Here is a 20,110-nt window from a genome sequence, read left to right as displayed (position 1 = left end):
AAGCTCTGTGCCACAAATTCTCTCTACTTCAAAGAAAGTGTGTTTTTTTGTTTTTGGTGTTGATGAGTTTTTTTTTTTAACAAATTTATCATGTTCACAAGTCACTTGTGGTCCATTTAGAATGGACCACAGAACCACTTTTGGACCACAATCCACCAGTTGGGAACCAGGGCTATAGCAGTTATATGGCAATAATTTATCCCATGTTACATAAAACTTTGTATCTCTTTTTGGCCTAATATTCTTCAACTTGAATTGTTGAAATGTTGAGGATATATCTGTCATTTGTTGTTGTTTTTGGTCACCAAATTTAAGAAAGGAATCTTGATTTATGAAAGTATTATACATTATGTCTGTTGATTTCCTACAGTTCCAGGACCTCCAGTGGGTATCCTGTTCCCCGAAGTGCGGACCACCTCAGTCCGGCTCATATGGCAGTCCCCCTCACAACCCAATGGCATTATACTTGGTTAGTAACAAACAAGACCACTTCTGTTTGGGGAGAATTTACATTTTTAGTTTTATGTATGGAAATTAGCTTTATGTTCTCGAATTTTTCTAGAAAATCTGTTAAATCTTGTCTAGAAATGTCTGTATCTTTTGCATTAGTAAGGGAACTGGAAACAATCAAATACTGCACATGCATCTAAATTCAGATTGAATGTAGCATCGGGCTCACAGCTGCAGTTCCTGATGACTTTCAACATACTTTAGTGATGTTAATATCAAATCTTGCTATTTTCCAGCTGTAAAGGGACTTGGATTCTTTTGTAAGCTAGTTGGGGATTTCCTTGTGAGTGTTTGATTCATTATGCATCTGTCAGATAGTTTGTTTTAAATTGTTCAGTATGTCAGACCCACACAGTAGAATGCAGGAGCAGATGCTGATGGAATCATTTCGGAAGAGACAAAGCTGCACGCTGAACAGCACGAACAAAAAATACAATACATTTTCAGCCTAGATTTACTTCACCATTGAGCTTCTTAAGACACCTCCATTAAGACTCTTTGTCCCCAACTTCTCTCCAGCCTACCAGATCACATACCACCTCAACTCGTCCACCAGCAACACCCCCACAGTGGATGTGCTTATCCCCAGCGCTCGCCAGTACACAGTGACAGGCCTCAAGCCGGAGTCTGTCTACGTGTTTCGCATCAAAGCGCAGACGAGGAAGGGCTGGGGCGAAGCCGCTGAGGCTTTAGTGGTCACCACAGAGAAAAGAGGTAACAATTCTAACATGTTAAGCCCCTTTCACACATGCGCTGCAACGCTGAACTTATCTAAACGTTACCCAGAGGAGCTGTATATGAGAGCACACATGTCCGAATCATTTGGATCGGACATTAAGCGATCTTCACCCTGCCTGCTCACTAGAACCAAGTCTATAAACTGTCTGATTGAGCCCGTGTGTGAATAGAGTTAAACGGAGGATTCACAGTGAGAAAAAGGGTGTACGGATAATGTTTCTGTCATGCGGTGCAAAACCGGAAAAATACGAACAACCAAGAGTGAAGAAGAAGTGAAGAAGGGGACTGGGCGTGGTCTATCAGGATGTAGCAGAGCAGATTTAAGCGAAACCAGAGCTCCGTGAGCCGTTGAGAGAACTTTGCCCAGATGGCTTTCTTCCTGAGAGGGATTTCTTTGCCAATTTTAGGGGAAGAAGTTGTGGTTGGTCATCTAAGCAAATGTCTCCCATGTGCTCTCTGAGACCTCATCAGCCACACTCAGCCTGTGGTCTGCACATTCATGGGGTTTCCATTATGGGGGGTGAGCTATGCTAATAATAATAATAATAATAATAATAATAATAATAATGATAATAATGATAATAATAATAATAATAATAAGGATGTTTGCACATCTATTGATACAATATACTACATTAATATGAGAATGCAATGCAATTTAAAAAAGCATCTGTTTATAGTTTCAGGCATGCATGGGGTCTTCTATAGGTTTGTTCTTGGGGTTATGGAAAATATTTGAATAACTTTTAGGTTTTGGTTTTGCTAGCTAATCCAAAAGTGGCAAGACGACCCAACGTGAGCCAATGAGAATGTGCAAAAGGCACACAACACTTGATGTGATTTAGGACATGAGGCACCATGTTTTTAGGGAGTCCTGAAGCAGAAGGTGTGGTTACATAAAGACGCCAGTTTAAATGGCCCACTGAAGAGATAACGAGGTTTGTGCCGTAAGAACAAAGGATGAAATCATCAGAAAACTTGAAGAAACTTGCCTTGCCATGTCTTGGGTTCATTTCCAGCATCGGGACTTGTTGCATGTCATAACCTTCTCTTTCGCCCCTATTTCCAGTCTGCCTCTTCACTGTCATCGCTCATATAAAGAAAAATGCCATTAAAAAAATTATCTTAAAAAAAAAAAAGAGGAGAGAAATGGCAAGAGACTTGGTTGTTTATGACCCAATTACGAACCAGCTACGCAAACAAAACTGTGATTTCCACAGCATACTTTTTGTGTGCCTCATGACCTTCCTGCTGCCCCTCATCTAAACAGTGCATTTCCAGTAGGTGTGAGTAGGCAGGCAAGTCTCCAAATGTGCATTTCATGTGTGAAAGAACAATCCGGAGAATCATGTCTGCGCAATGTCCGCAGTTTAACTGAGAAAAAGTCTTCAGGGTGCTCAATATTGCAGATGATCATGCGACAAAAATTTGAACGAGCCCATGAAAAAACATCATCATCTCTGATGGTGTTTTGCAAAGTGGCATTTTGAAGTGTAATAGAAACAAACAGGAAGCACAGGAACAGTTGTGTGCATAATTCTGAGCGCAGACACAGGTGTGTGATCTCGGTAATGACACAACTCGCATCGAGCCGCACTGGGTCTTCTTTGCACTCAGTTCATTTCCAGTTAACAGTCCAGTCAGCAGATGCGTTTTCTAAAGGAGTGTTTGTGCCCTGTGGGTGTTTATCGGAAGCGCTCTGATGCAGTTGTGAGAGCGAATCAGTCCATCTGCTTCCCTCAAGGCATGTTGCGGATTGTTTACTCTGCAACTTTCATTCCTCAGCTACTTTTCATTCATCAGGATCACACGCTTTTTTCCCCTCTCTCTTGTTTGTGCAACATAGCCGATGCAAATGTGAGCAAGCGAAATACTTTTCCTTTTATCCATCCTTCCTTGAATTCCTCCACCTAATGTTTCTTCCCAAGTCATTCTTTCAGTACTTATTATCCCACGCTTTGCTTTACTATTTAAATTTCTCTCGTCTGTGTGTCCATCATCCAGCTCGTCCCCAGCCCACCAGCCGTCCCATGGTACCTCAGAAAGATGTTCAGGCCCGCCAAGTTTTGTTGTCGTGGGAACCGGGCAGTGACGGCCTGTCCCCTGTGCGCTACTACACGGTGCAGCTCAGAGAGCTTCCTGAAAACAACTGGACGGTCCACTCTGCCTCTGTCAACCACGAGGTCACCTCCTACATTGTGTCCAGGTGGGGCTTATTTTCTAGCTTTCAGTGGTTAATTTGTATTTAGAATATTTCATCCTCAACAAATGTTTTATCTATTTGTTTTCTTTAGATGTAGAGGATAATACTAAATTAAACAACACTTTGTCTTCGCACAGTCTCTTAAATATTCCCTTGGCTGTTGTATAGTTGGTAAATCAACAACATCCTTACACAGAAAAATCTTTTCAGGGTATCACAGTCTGGTTGGTAGAAACAGTTCAGACACATTTAGGGCAGCAATCAGCAATAAGGTCTGAGTTTTGCTTGAAAAACTTGTACCTCCCACAGCGAGACTACATTTTTCTTTTTGATATCTGCAGGTGAAAAGGTTTTAAGGTTCTGCGTCGTAGTTTATCATCAAGATTGATGTGCTTTCCTGTGCTTCTGTCCCTAAGGCTGAAGCCCTTCACATCCTACCAGTTCAGAGTGAAAGCTACCAATGACATCGGGGACAGCGAGTACAGCGAGGAAAGTGAAGCCATCACCACTCTGCAGGACGGTAAGAGTGACATCACACGAATCAGAGTGTGAATATCTGATGAGTAATTTAGCTTGACCTTAAAGCTTTTAACATTTCGTCTTATTCACTTCCTGGCTTTAAAAGATAGAGTCTCTGTAATAAACTCTGTTTAATATGGTGATATATCAAAAATACTCTGTGCACATATATTTTTGAAGATATTTATAAGTATGATACTAAAATTGCGCACCCAGTGTATCACTATGAGAGGGGTTTAATGTCAGCATGAATTAGCCTATTGTTGTGATTCAGACACTCCTGGCAGAAGCAGCAGGTGATGTCATGTGCACACCATCTGCAGTTACCATGAGACAAGAGGACGGCATTGAAACCTTTTGCCCGGCGGTGCTTTAACCAACTAAAAAAGTGTTTTTTCTCCAACTGATATTTTTGACTCATCTGTCAACTGTTCTGTTGGAGCCGTTGTGTGTTTATGCTCTGTAAATGCCACTGCACATGGATAGCTTTAGCATCTTGAATTGTGCACATTTTCAGGTCAATTTAGCCCATTTATCTCACTTTTATTGCCCCCAGCGCCTGACGAAGCACCCACAATCCTCTCTGTCACGCCGCACACAACCACGTCCGTCCTGATTCGCTGGCAGGTATGAAGAGACAGTTTGTTTTTTTTTAAATGTTTATTGTTTGTTAAATCCATGACAGTTCAAGAAAGTTGCCTCTAATGAGAGACTGTGGCAGCACAGAGAGTAGACCCTTTATTACAGACTGGATGTTACACACTTTTGCACGCACTATAATCCCTGTGTGTGTGTGCGTGTCTAACAAGAAACACCCTCTCCCACACTCACACCTGAATTAACAGGTCATAAAGAGGAAAACAGGAGGCTCCAAGCCACAATTTTACTTTTATGGAGAACACTTGTAGAGTTTATAAGGACACAGTGGTACTTGTTTTCTCCCCTCTGGCTCTGCGCTCTCATACTCAACCACAGGGGGATTTCTCTCAGTGACTCACCTGAGGATGAGCTCACTGAGAGGAGTTGTTTTCTTTTGTTTCAATTACTGTAAGTCTCTTCAATTATGGTAAGTTAGAGACAAAACATGGAGTGATGAGGTAGAATTTATGGAGAATTTTGTTTTTTAATTTGAAGAATCATACAAGTAAAATGCCTATTGAAGAAGCAGCGTGGAGGATTTTGTGGCATCTAAAGGATTGCAGATAGCAGATAGATTCCTTTAGTGTTCATTGTTTACGAGGTTTTTACTGGGATGATCTGCAGGGGTCTCCTCCTCTCTAAAACAAACTGACCAGGTGATTTAAACCAGTAAAAACACTGAAGAAAACAGCTTCATGTTACAAATCTGTGTTTTTCCAACTTTATTTTTCATGGTAGGCACCAGCCGCCAGGAGGTTTTTACTGGGATGATCAAATTATTTGAGGTAGATGTCTGATCAAGCCCTAAAAATCAAAAATCAAATTATATTACTCACATCTCTACCAGGCAGAATCAAACACTGCCAACCAAGTCGCCTCGCAGCCTCTCTCTTACTCTTTCTCTTGTTTTCCATACCTCTTTGTCAGCCACAATCACACCTCTTTGTCTCTCTTTCCCTTTTGACTCAGTCCAGTAAAACTCCTGCCATCTATGCACAAAAACCTTTAGTTTCATCAAAGGAAAACTCCTGCAATTTGGTGAGCACCTGACCAGACTGAAGCCTGGGGAAATAATGAGAAATTAAAGCATTTTATACTAAAAATCAGTTTTTTTTCTTATGCTGCTTCCCTCTTGGCGGAGGGGTTGATAACGTCTACATTAAAATGTGAAAACACAAACTGCCCTATCTAGAGCCAGTGTTTGCTTTGTTCATTCTGGGCTGCTGTAGAAAAATAGGGGGGCAACATGGTATACGCTGAGGTTGGTATGTGGTGGTTGAGGCACATCTGGTAGAGCACTTATTAGAAGGTTGGTGGTTGATCCCCTGTTAAAGTATCTGATCAAGCTACTGAACTACTCCCAATTGCTCTTCCATCAGTTTGTTAATAAGTATGAATGGTTAAAGTGGTAGCCTTGACCACCAGTGTGAAGATTTTTGTGTGAATTGGTGAAAGCACTTTCAGTGGTCAAACGATGAGAGAAAGGCCATACAAGTGCAGGTCCATTTATTGTAGATACTGTATAAACGGCTCATTCAAAGGCAACAAAAACACAAGGATTCTTATTTTCAGGTGATTATATACTAAATAAAACATATCATTTTATGTTTCATTGCTGCCAGTATATCCCCCTTACATTCCACACACTGGACCTTTCAGGTGAAATTAGTAATTTATAAAAGCACATTAAAACTGAAAAGGGGGGCTTTTTGCAGTACTTTGAGCTATTTCAGGGGCTCAGTTCTGCAGAGATCTGCTACATTAGACCTCAACTCCCCATCTTTTCCCTTACAGCCCCCCTCTGAGGAGAAGATAAATGGAATCTTATTGGGTTTTCGGATTCGATACCGTGAGCTGCTGTACGACCGTCTCCGCAGTTACTCTCTTCATACCATCAACAGTGTGTCTGCCTGGGGTGAGCTCAATGGTGAGGAATTACTGCCAGCTAACATGACAAATTGTACTATTTTACCACCTACACTGTTGGTTCCTTACCCAAATACATTTTGCAGTATTTTCACTTAGAACTGTGGGTATGTTGCATTTATTGGAAATGTTCAGTGTATAATTTAAAATGGTATGAATTCAAAGAAGTTAACCAACGACAGAAATTGCACATCAGAATTTAGTCAGTGTTGCGGGGTGCCCTTTTCTTCACTTTACTGCAGTGACAATTTCACACAATTATGAGACTCCGTCACAGTTGATTATTCCTGCGCAGTCTTTATGTGTCAGCAGCACCATTATTCCCATCAGAGGAAAACTTTCACACAGACCTATTCTGTTTGCCGAGATTTCCCCTCCAGACTCGTCACTTCACAGCAAAACATTTCATCTTGTGATCAGTAGCTATCAGCTGCAGGCTGTTATTAGGTTTACTGAGGAGCCGCTCTGTTTCTACTGCTTCGTGTAACTTAGCCTATAATTTTACCCTCATTGAGTCATTCTGGGACTCACTCAGAGGTATGATCACTGTGATTGTGTGTTGGTTTTTTTTAATAACAATAGTAAAGTGCTTCTTAACAAGGAAAATATTAGACTTTGGACACTACCTCCCTCTCATTTTACCCTCTGTCTGCCTCTCCGCCACAGCTCCCTACAGCATCCAGAATCTGAGTGACTCAACTCTGACCCAGCATGAGTTGGACAGTAAGTTCTCCACGTCTCACAAAACCATGCACATGTGTTCTCAGTGATCCGGTCTCCAAACTGATTAGGTTAAAACAATACAAGTTATCCCCAGGGTTTGTACAGTCATGAAAACACTGGGAAAGTAATTGAATTTGCAAACACCAATTTCCAGGCCTGGAAAGGTTTTGGAAAACTAAATATATACTGAAATGTTTGGAAAAGTCATGGAATTTTGTTATACAAAACTGTATAATAACACATGTTATCTTAAATGACCGTCAGAAAATTGAAAATTTGACAATAATTTTTGTTTTTGCAGTTTCTGGCTGTGAGAAAGGGTGTCATTCAAAAGAATTGCTAATATAATTCCTTTAAAAATCTTTTTTTTTTTAAACAAAATATTTTATAGAAAAAAGTTTTCTTTAAAGTTGTATGCCCATCCCCTAAAGCCAAAATAAATGGCCCCTCCCTAGTACTTAAAAAAATTGCTTGACATGCCCCCTCACACCCTTTTGCACCACCCCCTCCTCTCTCTCAGAAAATGAACAGTCCCTAAATTATATTTAAATATACAGTTATAATCTTGTTCTGAATTCATTATTTTTTTAATAATAAATTCAAAAAGCTGTTATATAGTAATGAGAAAGGACTGATTAGGAGTAGAGAAGAGTAATGGAAATGCATTAGTAAAAATATGTATGAACCTTGTATCTTAGCATACGTTTCAAGTGCCCTGCAGAAACACAGTGTCCTGCAAATTAACACAACATTTGGCTGCTTATATTCACATCGCACTGGTACAAACACTTCTGCTGAGGCCAACGGAGGCTCTCTGTCTACAGAAATTCTTGGACACTGAGTACAGTACACAAGCTCATGTAGTCCAGCCTTGGTTTGCACATGTCAGCTTATTTGGAGAAGCACTACAAAAGCAGATGGCCACATATTTTTTTCCTCACCCTGTCATTATTTGTAGCAGAAAATCAGTGTTCAATTCCCAGTAGCAGTGTTGTGAGGATGAGTGGGATGCCAATGTAGGATTATATTCTTCTTATTGCACTCCTGACTTCTCCATTTATTTAATGCACAAAGGAATGTTGGGTTTTCCAAATTTGTATTAAACTCAAAAAAGTAAGATGTAATGTTTGGTTTTAAATGTAATTCCGAACTTTCCTCCTTGGTTTGTTTCCCTGCACTGCAGAGCTAAGTAAACACAAACGCTATGAGATACGCATGAGTGTCTACAACGCTGTGGGCGAGGGGCCAACCAGCCCGCCACAGGAGGTGTTTGTGGGAGAAGCAGGTATGTGTGCTTCCTGTCTTTTCAATCAACACATTTTTAAGTGCCAAATTATTTGGCCACCCTCATTGCTAGTGGATTAGGCTTTTCTTTACAGCAGCCGTTCACTCAGCCTAGTGTTGAAGTGAGCTCCTTTAAAAGCATGCTAAGATTTCAGGTGTAATTTGTCTTTCTTTAAGGGATAGTTTGGATGTTTTTTAAGTGGAGTTGTATGAGGTTCTTATCCATAGTCAGGATGTTTTTTACAGTAGATGTCAGTCAGTGCACCACCAGTTTGGAGAAGCAGGCTGGAGTACTGACACAGAAATATCACCTGACATAGGGGGTGTTGGTCTACAGCTGCGTCGACCAGTTAGTTTTTTTCTGTTTTTGTGTGACTTTGATGACTTAGGGGGTGTTGCATCTGCAACTAACAATTATTTTCTCAATAAAACAATAAGTTGCATGGTCTTTAAAATGTCCGAAAATGGTGAAAAATGTCAATTAGTGTTTCCCAAAGACCTAGATAATTCGCAAATTATTATTTGTATTTTGTATTATTATAATTGTTTAGACCACAACCTACAGATATTGAGTTTACTGTCATTGAGGAATAAAGAAACCAGAAAATATTCACATTTTAAAAACTGGAATAAGAGAATTTGACTTTTTTTTCTTAAAAAAATACTCAGATTAAAAGATTATTATATAATTAGTGTGCTATTTATTTGATATTCAACAACTAATTGATCAATAGATCAATCATTCTGCTGTAGTTGTCCTTGACAAGAGCATAAGTGGAGGACTAAAATAATGAGCTGTCTGTGGTGCGGTAAAGCAGTGAAATATTCTCAATATAGCCTTAAACAGCAGCCCAATGCTCTTATTCTGTGTCACTACTCCTGCCTGCTTTTCCAAACTGGAGGCATGCCAACAGATGTAGTACACTGACTATGGGTAAGTAATACAATCCCACTTCAAGAGATCTGAACTATTCCTTAAAATCTCACGGCTTTAATGCCAAGGTTGAACATTGTTTTTTAGCTGTAAAGGTGCTTTTCCATACAACAAGTTTAGTGGATGTCTCCTTTGTTTTGTACTTAATGGTAATTTGTGTGATGACCTTCAACAGTGCCTACAGCTCCACCTCAGAATGTGGCCATTCAGTCCGCAACAGCCACCCAGCTGGACGTGACATGGGACCCTCCACCTGTGGACGCACAGAATGGAGACATTCAGGGCTACAAGGTCAGAGTCACAGTTTTCTCTAAATCTCCAGCAGGAGCAGCACATTTTATGGCCCTACTTTCCAATAAGGCAACAATATTATCTTCAGCTTTTATCTTCATATAAATATTCAAATGCTTTTGTGGTTCACAGGAGACTAAATCTATTTGACGTTAACCACCATTAAATGCACATTTTTACGCTTTTAGCCAACACTGTGTTCCAGGGAGGCTTTCAATGAAAGCTGTAGTCTGTTGCACAAGAAAACATTTACAGGGAATAAAATGAAAATGCTTTCCCCTCAGGGAGTTTGAAATAGTAGTTTTATCGAAGCAGAAGTAGCTGTATTCCCTGAACGGCATCTGTAGACACGCATTAATATTTATTTATGACTCTTATTCCATGTAGGTTTACTTTTGGGAGTTCCAGCGCAAAAATGAGACGGAGCGGCTGCGAACTCTATTCATGCCAGAGGGAGGGGTGAAGCTGAAGAACCTGACGGGTTACACCACCTATATGATCAGCGTAGCTCCTTTTAATGCAGCCGGTGACGGACCACGCAGCCCACCGACGAGGGGACGCACTCAGCAAGCAGGTATATCCACGTGATACCAATACACAGGGCCTTTTTTATGATATAAAGACTTTGGGGGCTTAGTCCTGACCTTTGTAGAGGGGTTCAGGGTGATCCTCCTTTTTGATCAACAAGCTCTATTTTGAAGCTTTTTTTATGCACCTCATTTAGCCCGACAAAACATTTCTTTAAATAGAGATCTGGAGCTTTTTATCATTATTAGGGACTGTTCCTTATTCATGATAACGTAGGGCCTGGTGCAAAGACGAGGAGCCATGTCAAATTATTCTTTTAGCATTGGGGAGGAACTTACATGTATTTATTTTACTGCTAATTTTAAGAAAATATGGAAGGCATGTTTTCATACATACAGTTCAATTTTTGGCAAATTTTCTTTTACTTGAAAAATGTTTGACTTGACTTAGAGGGTAAAAAAACAAGCATTCCCCCTCCTCTGATAAATAAAAAATAGCCCCTTAGACCCACTGCCAATAAATATTCAAATTCTGTAGAATAAATGAGCGCAACAGTCTGCAATCAAGCAGTGTAGTAAAACAAATATTTCTGTTTGTAATGAATGAACACATGATGGAGAGGTACTGAGGAAAAGAAGACAAGCTGAAGACGAATGAGGTGACATGACTAAAGCAGATAAATGAGAGCACGTACAGCCATGTTCGTTCATTTGTCATATTTATGTGCCGGTGGTGGTGCTGATGTTAGTTTTGGAGAATGTTTTCTCAGAGTGGATGAGTCAACCATGAGGAAAGAGTTTGATGTGAAGATGATGCTAATCGTTGCTGTCAGCATGCCAAACGATGTTAGCGGAACCACACACTGAGCATAAGTTCCTAATCAGCAAACTCGCTCTGAACTCATTTGCTGATTCTCCTGTTTTGTCTGAAAAGTGGATGCTACGAAAATCATTTGAGCGAGCTTTCTGTCTACAGGCACGCCATGTGTACACAACAACACCAACAAACCGCCCCCATGCCCCTAAGCCATCTTTCTTTCTGTCTTTCTTTCTTTACCTCTCTCTTTTGTCTCTTTTTTTACACTGCTGGTGCATTTCAATATTTTATCTTGGCCCAGTAAAAAAGGAAGAAAAAGAACACGCTCACAGCCTGTTGGTTTCCCTCATGGGTCACTGTCGTAAGAGGAGGAAACAGATGACAAGCTTGAAGGGGGGAGGAGGGAGGAGCACTATGGAGATATTTATCCTGTCTTTTCAGAAGACAAAGGGGCTTTGTCTTATGCTAGCGTCTCAACTTCTGCTCGACAAGTTTAAAGACAACGGGGCAAACTGTGTTTGGAGCGCAGCACTGTCACAGGCTCAGTCAGCTGTGATGGGGCCTGGAGGCTGAGAATTGTCATTGTGATTGTGAAGCAGTACGACCTGGGTCAGCAAGTTTTTTTAACTGTCTCGCCTTTTAACAGGATAATTTGAATCTTTTTAAGTGAGGTTTTATGAGGTACTTATCCATAGTCAGTGCATTACATACAGCAGATTTTAGATGTCAGTGTGGAGAAGCTGGAAGGAGTACTGACAAGGAAACTAAGCAATGTACAGCTGTGGACGGGGTCATCACAAAACGTATTAAAGCCACCTAAAAAACCTGTAAGCTGTATTAAGAACATTTTCTCCCATTTACCATAATCTCAGACTGGACTTTTCAGTGGGGAGCTGAAGCCGTTATATTGCTCTCTTCAAAGACAGATTTCATTGAGAAAAACAGTAATTAAACATTGATGTACAAAGGAGCTACTGGTCTACCACTGCCTTGATCAGTGATGTTTTTTATGTTTTTGTGTAACTTGGCGATTTAAAGGGTTAGTTTGTCACACAATAACAAACAAACTAACTGATTGCAGCAGTGGTAGATCAACAGGTGGCATGTTCTGCAAGGTAAAATTACTGTTTCTGTCAATGGAGTCTCGTGACTTGACGAAAAGCGTGGATGGAGAACTAAGGCCATTAACATGTTTCCCATTGGAAAGGGCTGTTGGCAGCAAGATAAAGTGCTAAAAATACTTTTAATACAGCGTACACTTAAACTGATATTGATTGTTTTAGGCTGCTAAAATACATTTTGTTGCTGCCCCTGTCCACAACAATACATTGTTTCATATCTGTGTTGATGCTTCAGTCTGCTTCTCAGACTGCTGGTGTGCCGACTGAAATCTTCTGTTGGTAATTCACTGCCTATTGATAAATACCTCATAAAACCCCAATTCTAAGGATCCAAACTATACGTTCAATCTGTAAACAGTATCACTGTGTTGCAAAGCTGCAGCATCATCAGTTTCAGGACTGGGGTTCTGGGTTCTGCAGAATAAAAAGCTACAGAGCTATTTTAGTTTTACCAAATACACAAAGAAAACTGATTCTAAAAAAAAGAAAAAAAACTGCAGCTGTATAACTTATAGCCTCTAGGTGACGCAGATTTTTATATTTCTAAGGTTTTCTTGTTTAGGTTGAAGAAGGGGAATCAAAAGCCAATTTCATGAAGTGTTTTACATCCACAAAAAATATAGTTAGTAATAATAGTTATCATTTACAAAAGGTAATGCTACGTTAACTAAGTTAACAAACAAAACTGTAAAGCTGAATCCAAATGTCAACCCTCCAGACTTTTGTACTGAGCCCTTGTGGACTAGATGTTCATACTGTGATGTGTTCATCATCATCAAGTGAAGTCTGTAAGGGCAAAGCTGCTGCTACACAGCCCCTAAGTCTGTTTTATTTGTTGCTGTAGAAATATTAAAACAACTACAATCGTGGTGTCAGTGGCTGAGTGGATAAAGCAGGTGCCCCATGAATAAATGGCTGTGTCCTTGCTGCAGCAGCCTCAGGTTCAACTCCCGCTCGAGGCCCTTTGCTGCATGTCGTCTCCGCTCTCTCTCCCCCTGTCATGCTGAACTGTCCTGTCTAATAAAAGGCTAACATGCCAAAAAAACCAACTACATTCATAAACAAAGTTTGACATTGTAATATTTGAATAGAATAATTGCTTTACGGATTCATAAGTTTGTTTTAACTTTTGTGGAAAATATATCCAAACTTTGTCTGTACAGCATTAGAACGTAGAATTGACATGAAGTATCCGCAAATATTATGTAGGCTAACTCAATCTGTGATCCTGACCCTTTTCCATATGGTGATTTTTGAGTTGTGTCTTAACTTTATTAAAGGCCACAAACAGACACGTTTTAATTTGCATATCCTCCCACACACATATGCACACATTTTAACACCCATATGTCCAATGATTTGTCACTGTAAACCTCCAAAACCCCTTACTTAGTTTATTGACTATTTCCCATGTGTCTGTTAACCTTTGACCTCTGAATGTCACAGCTCCCAGCGCTCCCAGCTTCATCCACTTCAGTGAGCTGACCACCACCTCGGTCAATGTGTCCTGGGGCGAGCCAACTTTCCCTAATGGCATAATTGAGGGCTACCGTCTGGTCTATGAACCCTGCACACCAGTAGAAGGTGAGCTTTCATTCTTGACCTTTTCTCTGCTCAAAATGGCTGCTGGCTTCTACAAAAGCTTTATGCACATGACAAGATCTATTAGGATTATTAATAAAAGTGTAGAATTTCACATTTGTTCAGATTAATTTACCTGAAGCTGGTCAAAATCTTGTTGTGTGCATTTTTCTGGGCTACAAGCTAATCATCACCTTAACAGCTTGTTTGTCATTGCAGCATTTTATATATCTTATTTTATCATCACAAATACCTACAAAATGCAAACATATTTCTCATGACTAATCCCATTTCTGCGTGTGTGTGTTTCCCTGTGTTGAGTTTGCGCCCACATTCCCCGGCCTGTGTAAGACCTGCTCTAAATGTGGTTTGTTTGTCTAGAGTCTTCAGTGGCCTGTGCCGACTGTCTTCACTCCCCCTCCCCCCCAGGCGTCAGTAAGACAGTGACAGTGGATGTGAAGGGGAGCGGCCCCCTCTGGTTGAAGCTCAAAGACCTGGCTGATGGCATCACCTACAACTTCCGCATACGGGCCAAGACTTTTATCTACGGGCCCGAGGTGGAGGCCAACATCACCACCGGCCCGGGAGAAGGTAAAGGCTCTGATGATTGTTAGTAAAAATGTAGAATTGTTTCTATAGCCAAGGCAAATTTGGCACAAACATCCACTTGGACACTATAATGAACTGATTAGATTTTGGTAGTCAAAGACCTGTGACCTTGTCTGTCTCATTGTTGTGAACTTGATATCTCAAGAACAGCTTGAGGAATTTCTTCAGATTTGCCACAAATGTCCACTTTGTGTCAAGATCAGAATTTCGTGGTCAAGGTCACTGTGACGTTGCATCTGTCTTATTCTCGTGAACGCGATATCTCAAGAAGGCCATGAGGATATTTCTGCAAAATTTGGCACAAACATCCACTGAGCTTCAGTAACGAGCAAAGATTTTGGTGTTTATAGGTCAAAGGTCACTTTGACCTTTTTTTCCTGTTGTTGTCAAGAACACCTATTTCATGTTAATTTCATCAAATTCAGCACAATTGTCTTCTTAGACTCAAAAATGAACAGAGTTGAATTTGTTGGTCAAGGTCACCATGACCTTGCATCTGTCTCATTCTCATGAATGCAATATCTTAAGAAGGCCTTGTCGGAATTTCCTCAAATTTGGCACAAACGTCCACTTGGACTTAACCATAAAGTAGTTAGTTTTTTATGCTCTTAGGTCAAAGTGACCTCTTCTGTTTGATTGCTGTAAACAAGATATCTCAAGAACGACTTGAGGGGATTTCATTAAATTTGGCACAAACGTCCACTTGGACTCAAGAATGGTTTCATTTTTGTGGCCAAAGGTCAGTGTTATTTTTGCCTTAACTCAATTATGACAAAATTTCACACTAATAGGATAAAATGATGAAGTGCTGGCATTTTAAATCCAAAAGGTCAAACATTAACATCACTGTGACATCATAATGTTCTGCAAAAACACTTTATTACGCCATTACTCAACGTCAAAACTCAGATAGGTCAACATTTCGTAGAGAAACTAATCTTTGATGTCCACCTTTAAACTGTGCTGGCTGTATAGAGCTGTGCTGTCGTGCAGAAGATGTTTGTGAAGCATCCACGTTTTCACAGAAAACTGTAACTACAGCTTGACTGGTTTGAGGCACCATACAGCTGTGAGGCAGTATTTCTATTTTAATTCTTCTTTTTAAATACTTTCCTTTAACAATTGATTATTCTTCCTCAGGAGCCCCAGGACCTCCCGGAGAACCCTTCATCACACGCTATGGTTCGGCCTTGACCATCCACTGGACCAGCGGGGACCCAGGACGTGCTCCCATCACACGTTACGTGATCGAGGCCAGGCCTTCAGGTGAGAGCTCTCAGCTGCATAAGGACACAGATGATCACCACTGGAGTCATGAATTTGTAAACCTCGCCTCATGTTAGCCTCCTTGATGCTTTGATTAAGAAAAGTGGTGTAGAGTGTCAACATCTGCTGCCCTGGAGTCTCCCTCACTGGTATTTTAATGGGTTATTGATCGTGGCGCTGCAGTTGAGACAAGATCAGGTTGCAGTTGTGATTGACAGGCCCTGGCAGGGTTAAGATGGTGATGGATGCTCGGTGACTCAGAGGGAGAGATGTGTTTCACTTATTTGGAGTGAAAATTGAAAGCGGCATGCAATTCTAGATTTTAAAGGACACTTATTATGCTTTTCCTTATTGCCTGTTTTGTATATAGTTTTAAAATGTTGGACGTTCATCTTAAACATGGTCACATAATGAGGTGTGTAAATGTAATCCCAGGGAGCAAAAAACCTCTGGCTTTTGACCATTCTGAATACTTTTCATGAGTCAGCTGATGACGCATTTATTAATATGGTCATCTGCTCCAGGCACGCTAATGTCATGTAGCAGCATGCTGAGTAGAAGATCTTGGTCAAGAAGTATTTAGTGGGGATTTTTTATCGCAGAAAGTTACGCTATACTCCATTACAATCATTCTTCTGACTGCAAGTAGCATTACTACATGTAGCTACGTGGTAAATCTTTGTTGCTGATGTTGCTTTCTCCCTGATTTCGGATCCTTTTTCCGTTGAAATATGTCCAGTTGTAAAAATGTTAATTTTTAATAGCTTAAATTGGTGATTTTTCACAGTAGAAAGTGTTAACATTTACTTTTACAGTCATTTCTTTGGCTTAAATTGTGGTATAAAGATGACAGGAGCGCAGACGCGAAAGATCTGGAAACACTGACCAATCAGAGCAGACGGGTTTCTCAGTATGTGGGCTTCAAGAGACAGGCACTAAAACAATGCAGATGTTCCTGTACAGACAGTATAATAAAAATTAAATATTTTTTATACTATTAAACAGGGTTCTATGCTCAGTATGTTTTCTTTATTTTTGTTCTTTGCCAACCACATACCCTATTAATAGAAACTGTAATTAATTAATATAAAACAAGTTAATCTTAGGCACTGTCAGCATGTTTGCTCCTTTTACAAATTTGCACAATTCTCTTGCAACAGATGGTTGTGGAAACAACAATTTCCTTCTTAAACATAAAAATGAGTGCTTCAAAATCCTTGAATTTGACTTGCCGCTGTCTGTATGAACCAGGCATGTAAACATGTTCTTGTAGAAACCCCCAAAAAAACAAGTATGAACCTGAAAAATGAGCAAAAAGGTCCCCTTTCAGAAGTGATAGCAGCACTGCAAAAACTAATATACAGCGTAGGTGATGCCCCGGGGACACGGAAGATGGTTAAACCAAACTCTCCCCCCATCTTCTCGTCTCCATACGCCAGGGGCCATAACTCTGCAGTATCATATAACTTGATGACTTGTTTTTGTCTTCAAATCAAATTACGTCAGCTTTTCAAACTTTTCGCCAAAGTTCAGCAACATGACGGATGAACTCGGGTGCTTGTTTATGTTTGTGTTCCCCATTAAAAGAGTCAAACTTAACATTGATGTTTACAAGCAGCGATGTGTAATAAATGTTCTCTGGCAGGATTTCCAAAGCAAGCAGAAAGCCATCTAACATTGCTTCATTTGAAATATGGCTGCACGGCTCTTTACGATGTAGATTTGGTCGCTGTAAATTTTACGGGAGCAGTGAAATTGATGGATTGTGTAATATTTGTAGGAATTATGAATTACCCTGGGAACTGCCAGCCCGACCCGAGCCTTACATCAAACTAAACAAACAACCTGTTAACAATGACATATTGACATTGTTCGGATGTTTTTACATTTCTCACCTAAAGTTACAACTCCATTACAGATGAGGGATTGTGGGATATCCTAATCAAGGACATCCCCAAGGAAGTAACATCGCACACTTTCAACATGGACATCCTGAAGCAAGGGGTCAGCTACGACTTCAGGGTGATCGGAGTGAACGACTACGGCTACGGCTCCCCGAGTCTACCTTCTCCTTCTATATCAGGTGAGCTTTTATGCACGTCTTTTTTTTTTTTTTTTAATTTCATTAGTGAGTGCAAAGTGCATTTCAGTAAGTGCACCCTGCTGGGGTATCTGAGAAGATCTGCAAATATTGATAATTTTAAACATAAACTACAAATCTTTTTAGCCTGGCTTCTATGTAGTGTCTTACGGTCAAAATTTTATGGTTTATTTTTGCTCTGTTTTATGTTTTTTACCTATTAAGTTTGCTGTTTTTTACTCGTTCTATTTTTTTAATATTTATTTCTGCTTATTTGTTGTCCTTTTTTTTCTTCAATCAAACTGTAAAGCACTTTGAATTGCATTCGATTTGTTTGAAAGGTGCCAAATAAGTCAAATTTGATTGATTGAAAAAATAAATAAGTAGTGACAGAAGATGCGTACATGGGGTAGATAGACAGATGGAATATAGACAAGACTAGTATTATATAATAAAGCATATATATAGTCATTAATAATAATACAAAATTGAAAAAATAAATTGAATAAATAAATAAAGTGAGATTAAAAAAAAAGACAGTGGAGTTGGCATCTCTAGTCACCCTATGAGGTGCAGCGTGGATATTTTTTTATGTATTTCTTAATAAAATTAATTTTCAGAATAAATTGAATCCCCTGAGGTGATTCAGACATCACAGAAATACGACCAGTTGTTTTTAACAACCATGAATTCCAATTTCCGATATTTTCACCCAGCCCAAAAAGTGGCGCCTTTCTACGAGGAGTGGTGGTTCCTGGTCGTGGTTGCGTTGGTGGGGCTCATCTTCATCCTGCTGCTCGTTTTCATCCTCATTATCAGAGGACAGAGCAAGAAGTACGCCAAGAAGTCTGAATCAGGTGAGTGCACACAAGTAAATGCAGAGTTCCTAATGAGACTTCTAACTATTCAAAAAGTCTTGTGCCTCCTAACCCAGTGGCACGGAGGGCTAAGAATGTGATGATTTGACTTTTTCTGGACTTAATGATTTGCAGTTTTCAAATAGCAAGGAACTTGAGTAACTTTTTAAAGAGGGGTATGTTCTAATTTTGAGTGAATCAGATAATTGGTTGAGTAGCAGGAGAAGTCGAGAAGTAGGGGGCATACTTGTCCATTCAGTGCAGCTCTGACATCAGCGGGTATTTCCCTCCGCTCAGCACTTCTGCCATAGCTGTTAAGCTGCCAGGCAGGGGAGGGGAGGGGGTCCCTGCGGGTCACTGCCCATCTTTCTGACTGACAGAGGAAAAACAAGAGGTTCCTTCTCACTCGAACACAAAGACGCTCTCAAAGCCTCCATATCCCCCCTACAGGAATCTGGCCCAGGCCACTGGACCTACCCAGTGGTTTTTCTTTTTCCTGTGTGTTTGCGTAACCACCAATTGACCTCAAGTAGCCCTGAAGCAACCGCGGAGGTCCCGGCCTTGCTGCAGTGCCCTCATAAGTCTCAGGATGGCTGAAAGTGTTTTTAACCTGTAGCACTGCAAACAACAGAGCCGCCAAACATTAATCTGCTGCAGCGCGGCGAGGAAAGTCTGTCACTCTCAGTTTACAGTGTTGGCGGGATGATTAATCATGAGGGACACTTGGGAGTCGATGCAAAATAGTTGTGTTATTGCCCGTTCATGTGTGATCCATAGACAGTGTTTACGCAGAGAGGCACCCTCATTTATCATATTCTGACATATTCTGTACATGCATTTCTGTGAGTTTGTATATGCATGTGTCATTATGACTTAGTGATGCTGAATTCTATAGAAAATGTCTTTTTCATTAGACCTTTTTCTGAAGTTATCTTCTTTGTGAGCGTTTGTTTTTGAGACATATTGTATAAGAAACAAAGCTGAAGCTGAGTCAGATTTACAGAAATGACTTAACACTTTGGGAGATATGCTTATTCACTTTTGGGCTGAAATGAAAAGATTGATACCACTCTCGTTTCTGTCTGTTCAGTATCTAAGACTGCAGCCAGCAGCTTAACTAACAAAGACTGGGAACAGGGGGAAACAGGTAGCCTTACCTGGTCTGAAGGTAACAGAACCTGCCTACCAGCATGCCCTAAACTCACTAATGAACACCCCAAGGCCAGCATTTCCCCCTGTCTCCAGTCTTAATGCTAAGCTAAGCAGCCTCTGGCTCCTGCAGCAGATTTTCTGATATCGATCTTTTCTTGTTATTCTCAGCAATAAAGCCAATAATCATAATAATAATGTTCAGCCTTTAAGTCACAAAAATAGTTATAGGAGTTTACTTGCTTGGAATTTGGTATCAAACAGGCAAGTTTCGACCTGTTAATTTCCATGAATAATACATTTTTTTTTTTAATTAAGAAGACAGCACCTGGCCTG

At 40.3% G+C, this 20,110-nt stretch overlaps 1 protein-coding gene across 7 annotated transcripts in view; it reads left to right on the top strand.

Annotated features, from left to right (window-relative positions):
* Positions 1-20,110, top strand: part of sdk2b (sidekick cell adhesion molecule 2b) — a 378,479-nt gene that overhangs the window by 339,422 nt on the left and 18,947 nt on the right. For 4 of the 7 annotated variants that reach the window (XM_042508529.2, XM_042508530.2, XM_042508528.2 and 1 more), the window contains exons 28-42: positions 371-469; positions 1,030-1,224; positions 3,253-3,454; positions 3,868-3,971; positions 4,527-4,597; positions 6,404-6,536; positions 7,202-7,258; positions 8,442-8,543; positions 9,652-9,767; positions 10,155-10,341; positions 13,679-13,816; positions 14,195-14,404; positions 15,563-15,688; positions 17,607-17,771; positions 18,485-18,625. In XM_042508529.2, the coding sequence (XP_042364463.1) occupies positions 371-469; positions 1,030-1,224; positions 3,253-3,454; positions 3,868-3,971; positions 4,527-4,597; positions 6,404-6,536; positions 7,202-7,258; positions 8,442-8,543; positions 9,652-9,767; positions 10,155-10,341; positions 13,679-13,816; positions 14,195-14,404; positions 15,563-15,688; positions 17,607-17,771; positions 18,485-18,625 (2,046 nt within the window). The remainder of the gene's footprint in view (positions 1-370; positions 470-1,029; positions 1,225-3,252; positions 3,455-3,867; positions 3,972-4,526; positions 4,598-6,403; positions 6,537-7,201; positions 7,259-8,441; positions 8,544-9,651; positions 9,768-10,154; positions 10,342-13,678; positions 13,817-14,194; positions 14,405-15,562; positions 15,689-17,606; positions 17,772-18,484; positions 18,626-20,110) is intronic. The other 3 variants (XM_088069843.1, XM_088069841.1, XM_088069844.1) reach the window with 1 other exon arrangement.

The sequence above is a fragment of the Plectropomus leopardus genome, chromosome 19 (genome assembly GCF_026936395.1).
Source record: "Plectropomus leopardus strain MGB_pleo_1.0 chromosome 19, ASM2693639v1, whole genome shotgun sequence".
In the NCBI taxonomy this organism is placed as follows: domain Eukaryota; kingdom Metazoa; phylum Chordata; class Actinopteri; order Perciformes; family Serranidae; genus Plectropomus; species Plectropomus leopardus.
Note: the sequence above shows the minus strand (reverse complement) of the source record. Positions and strands in the feature narration are given on the sequence as shown.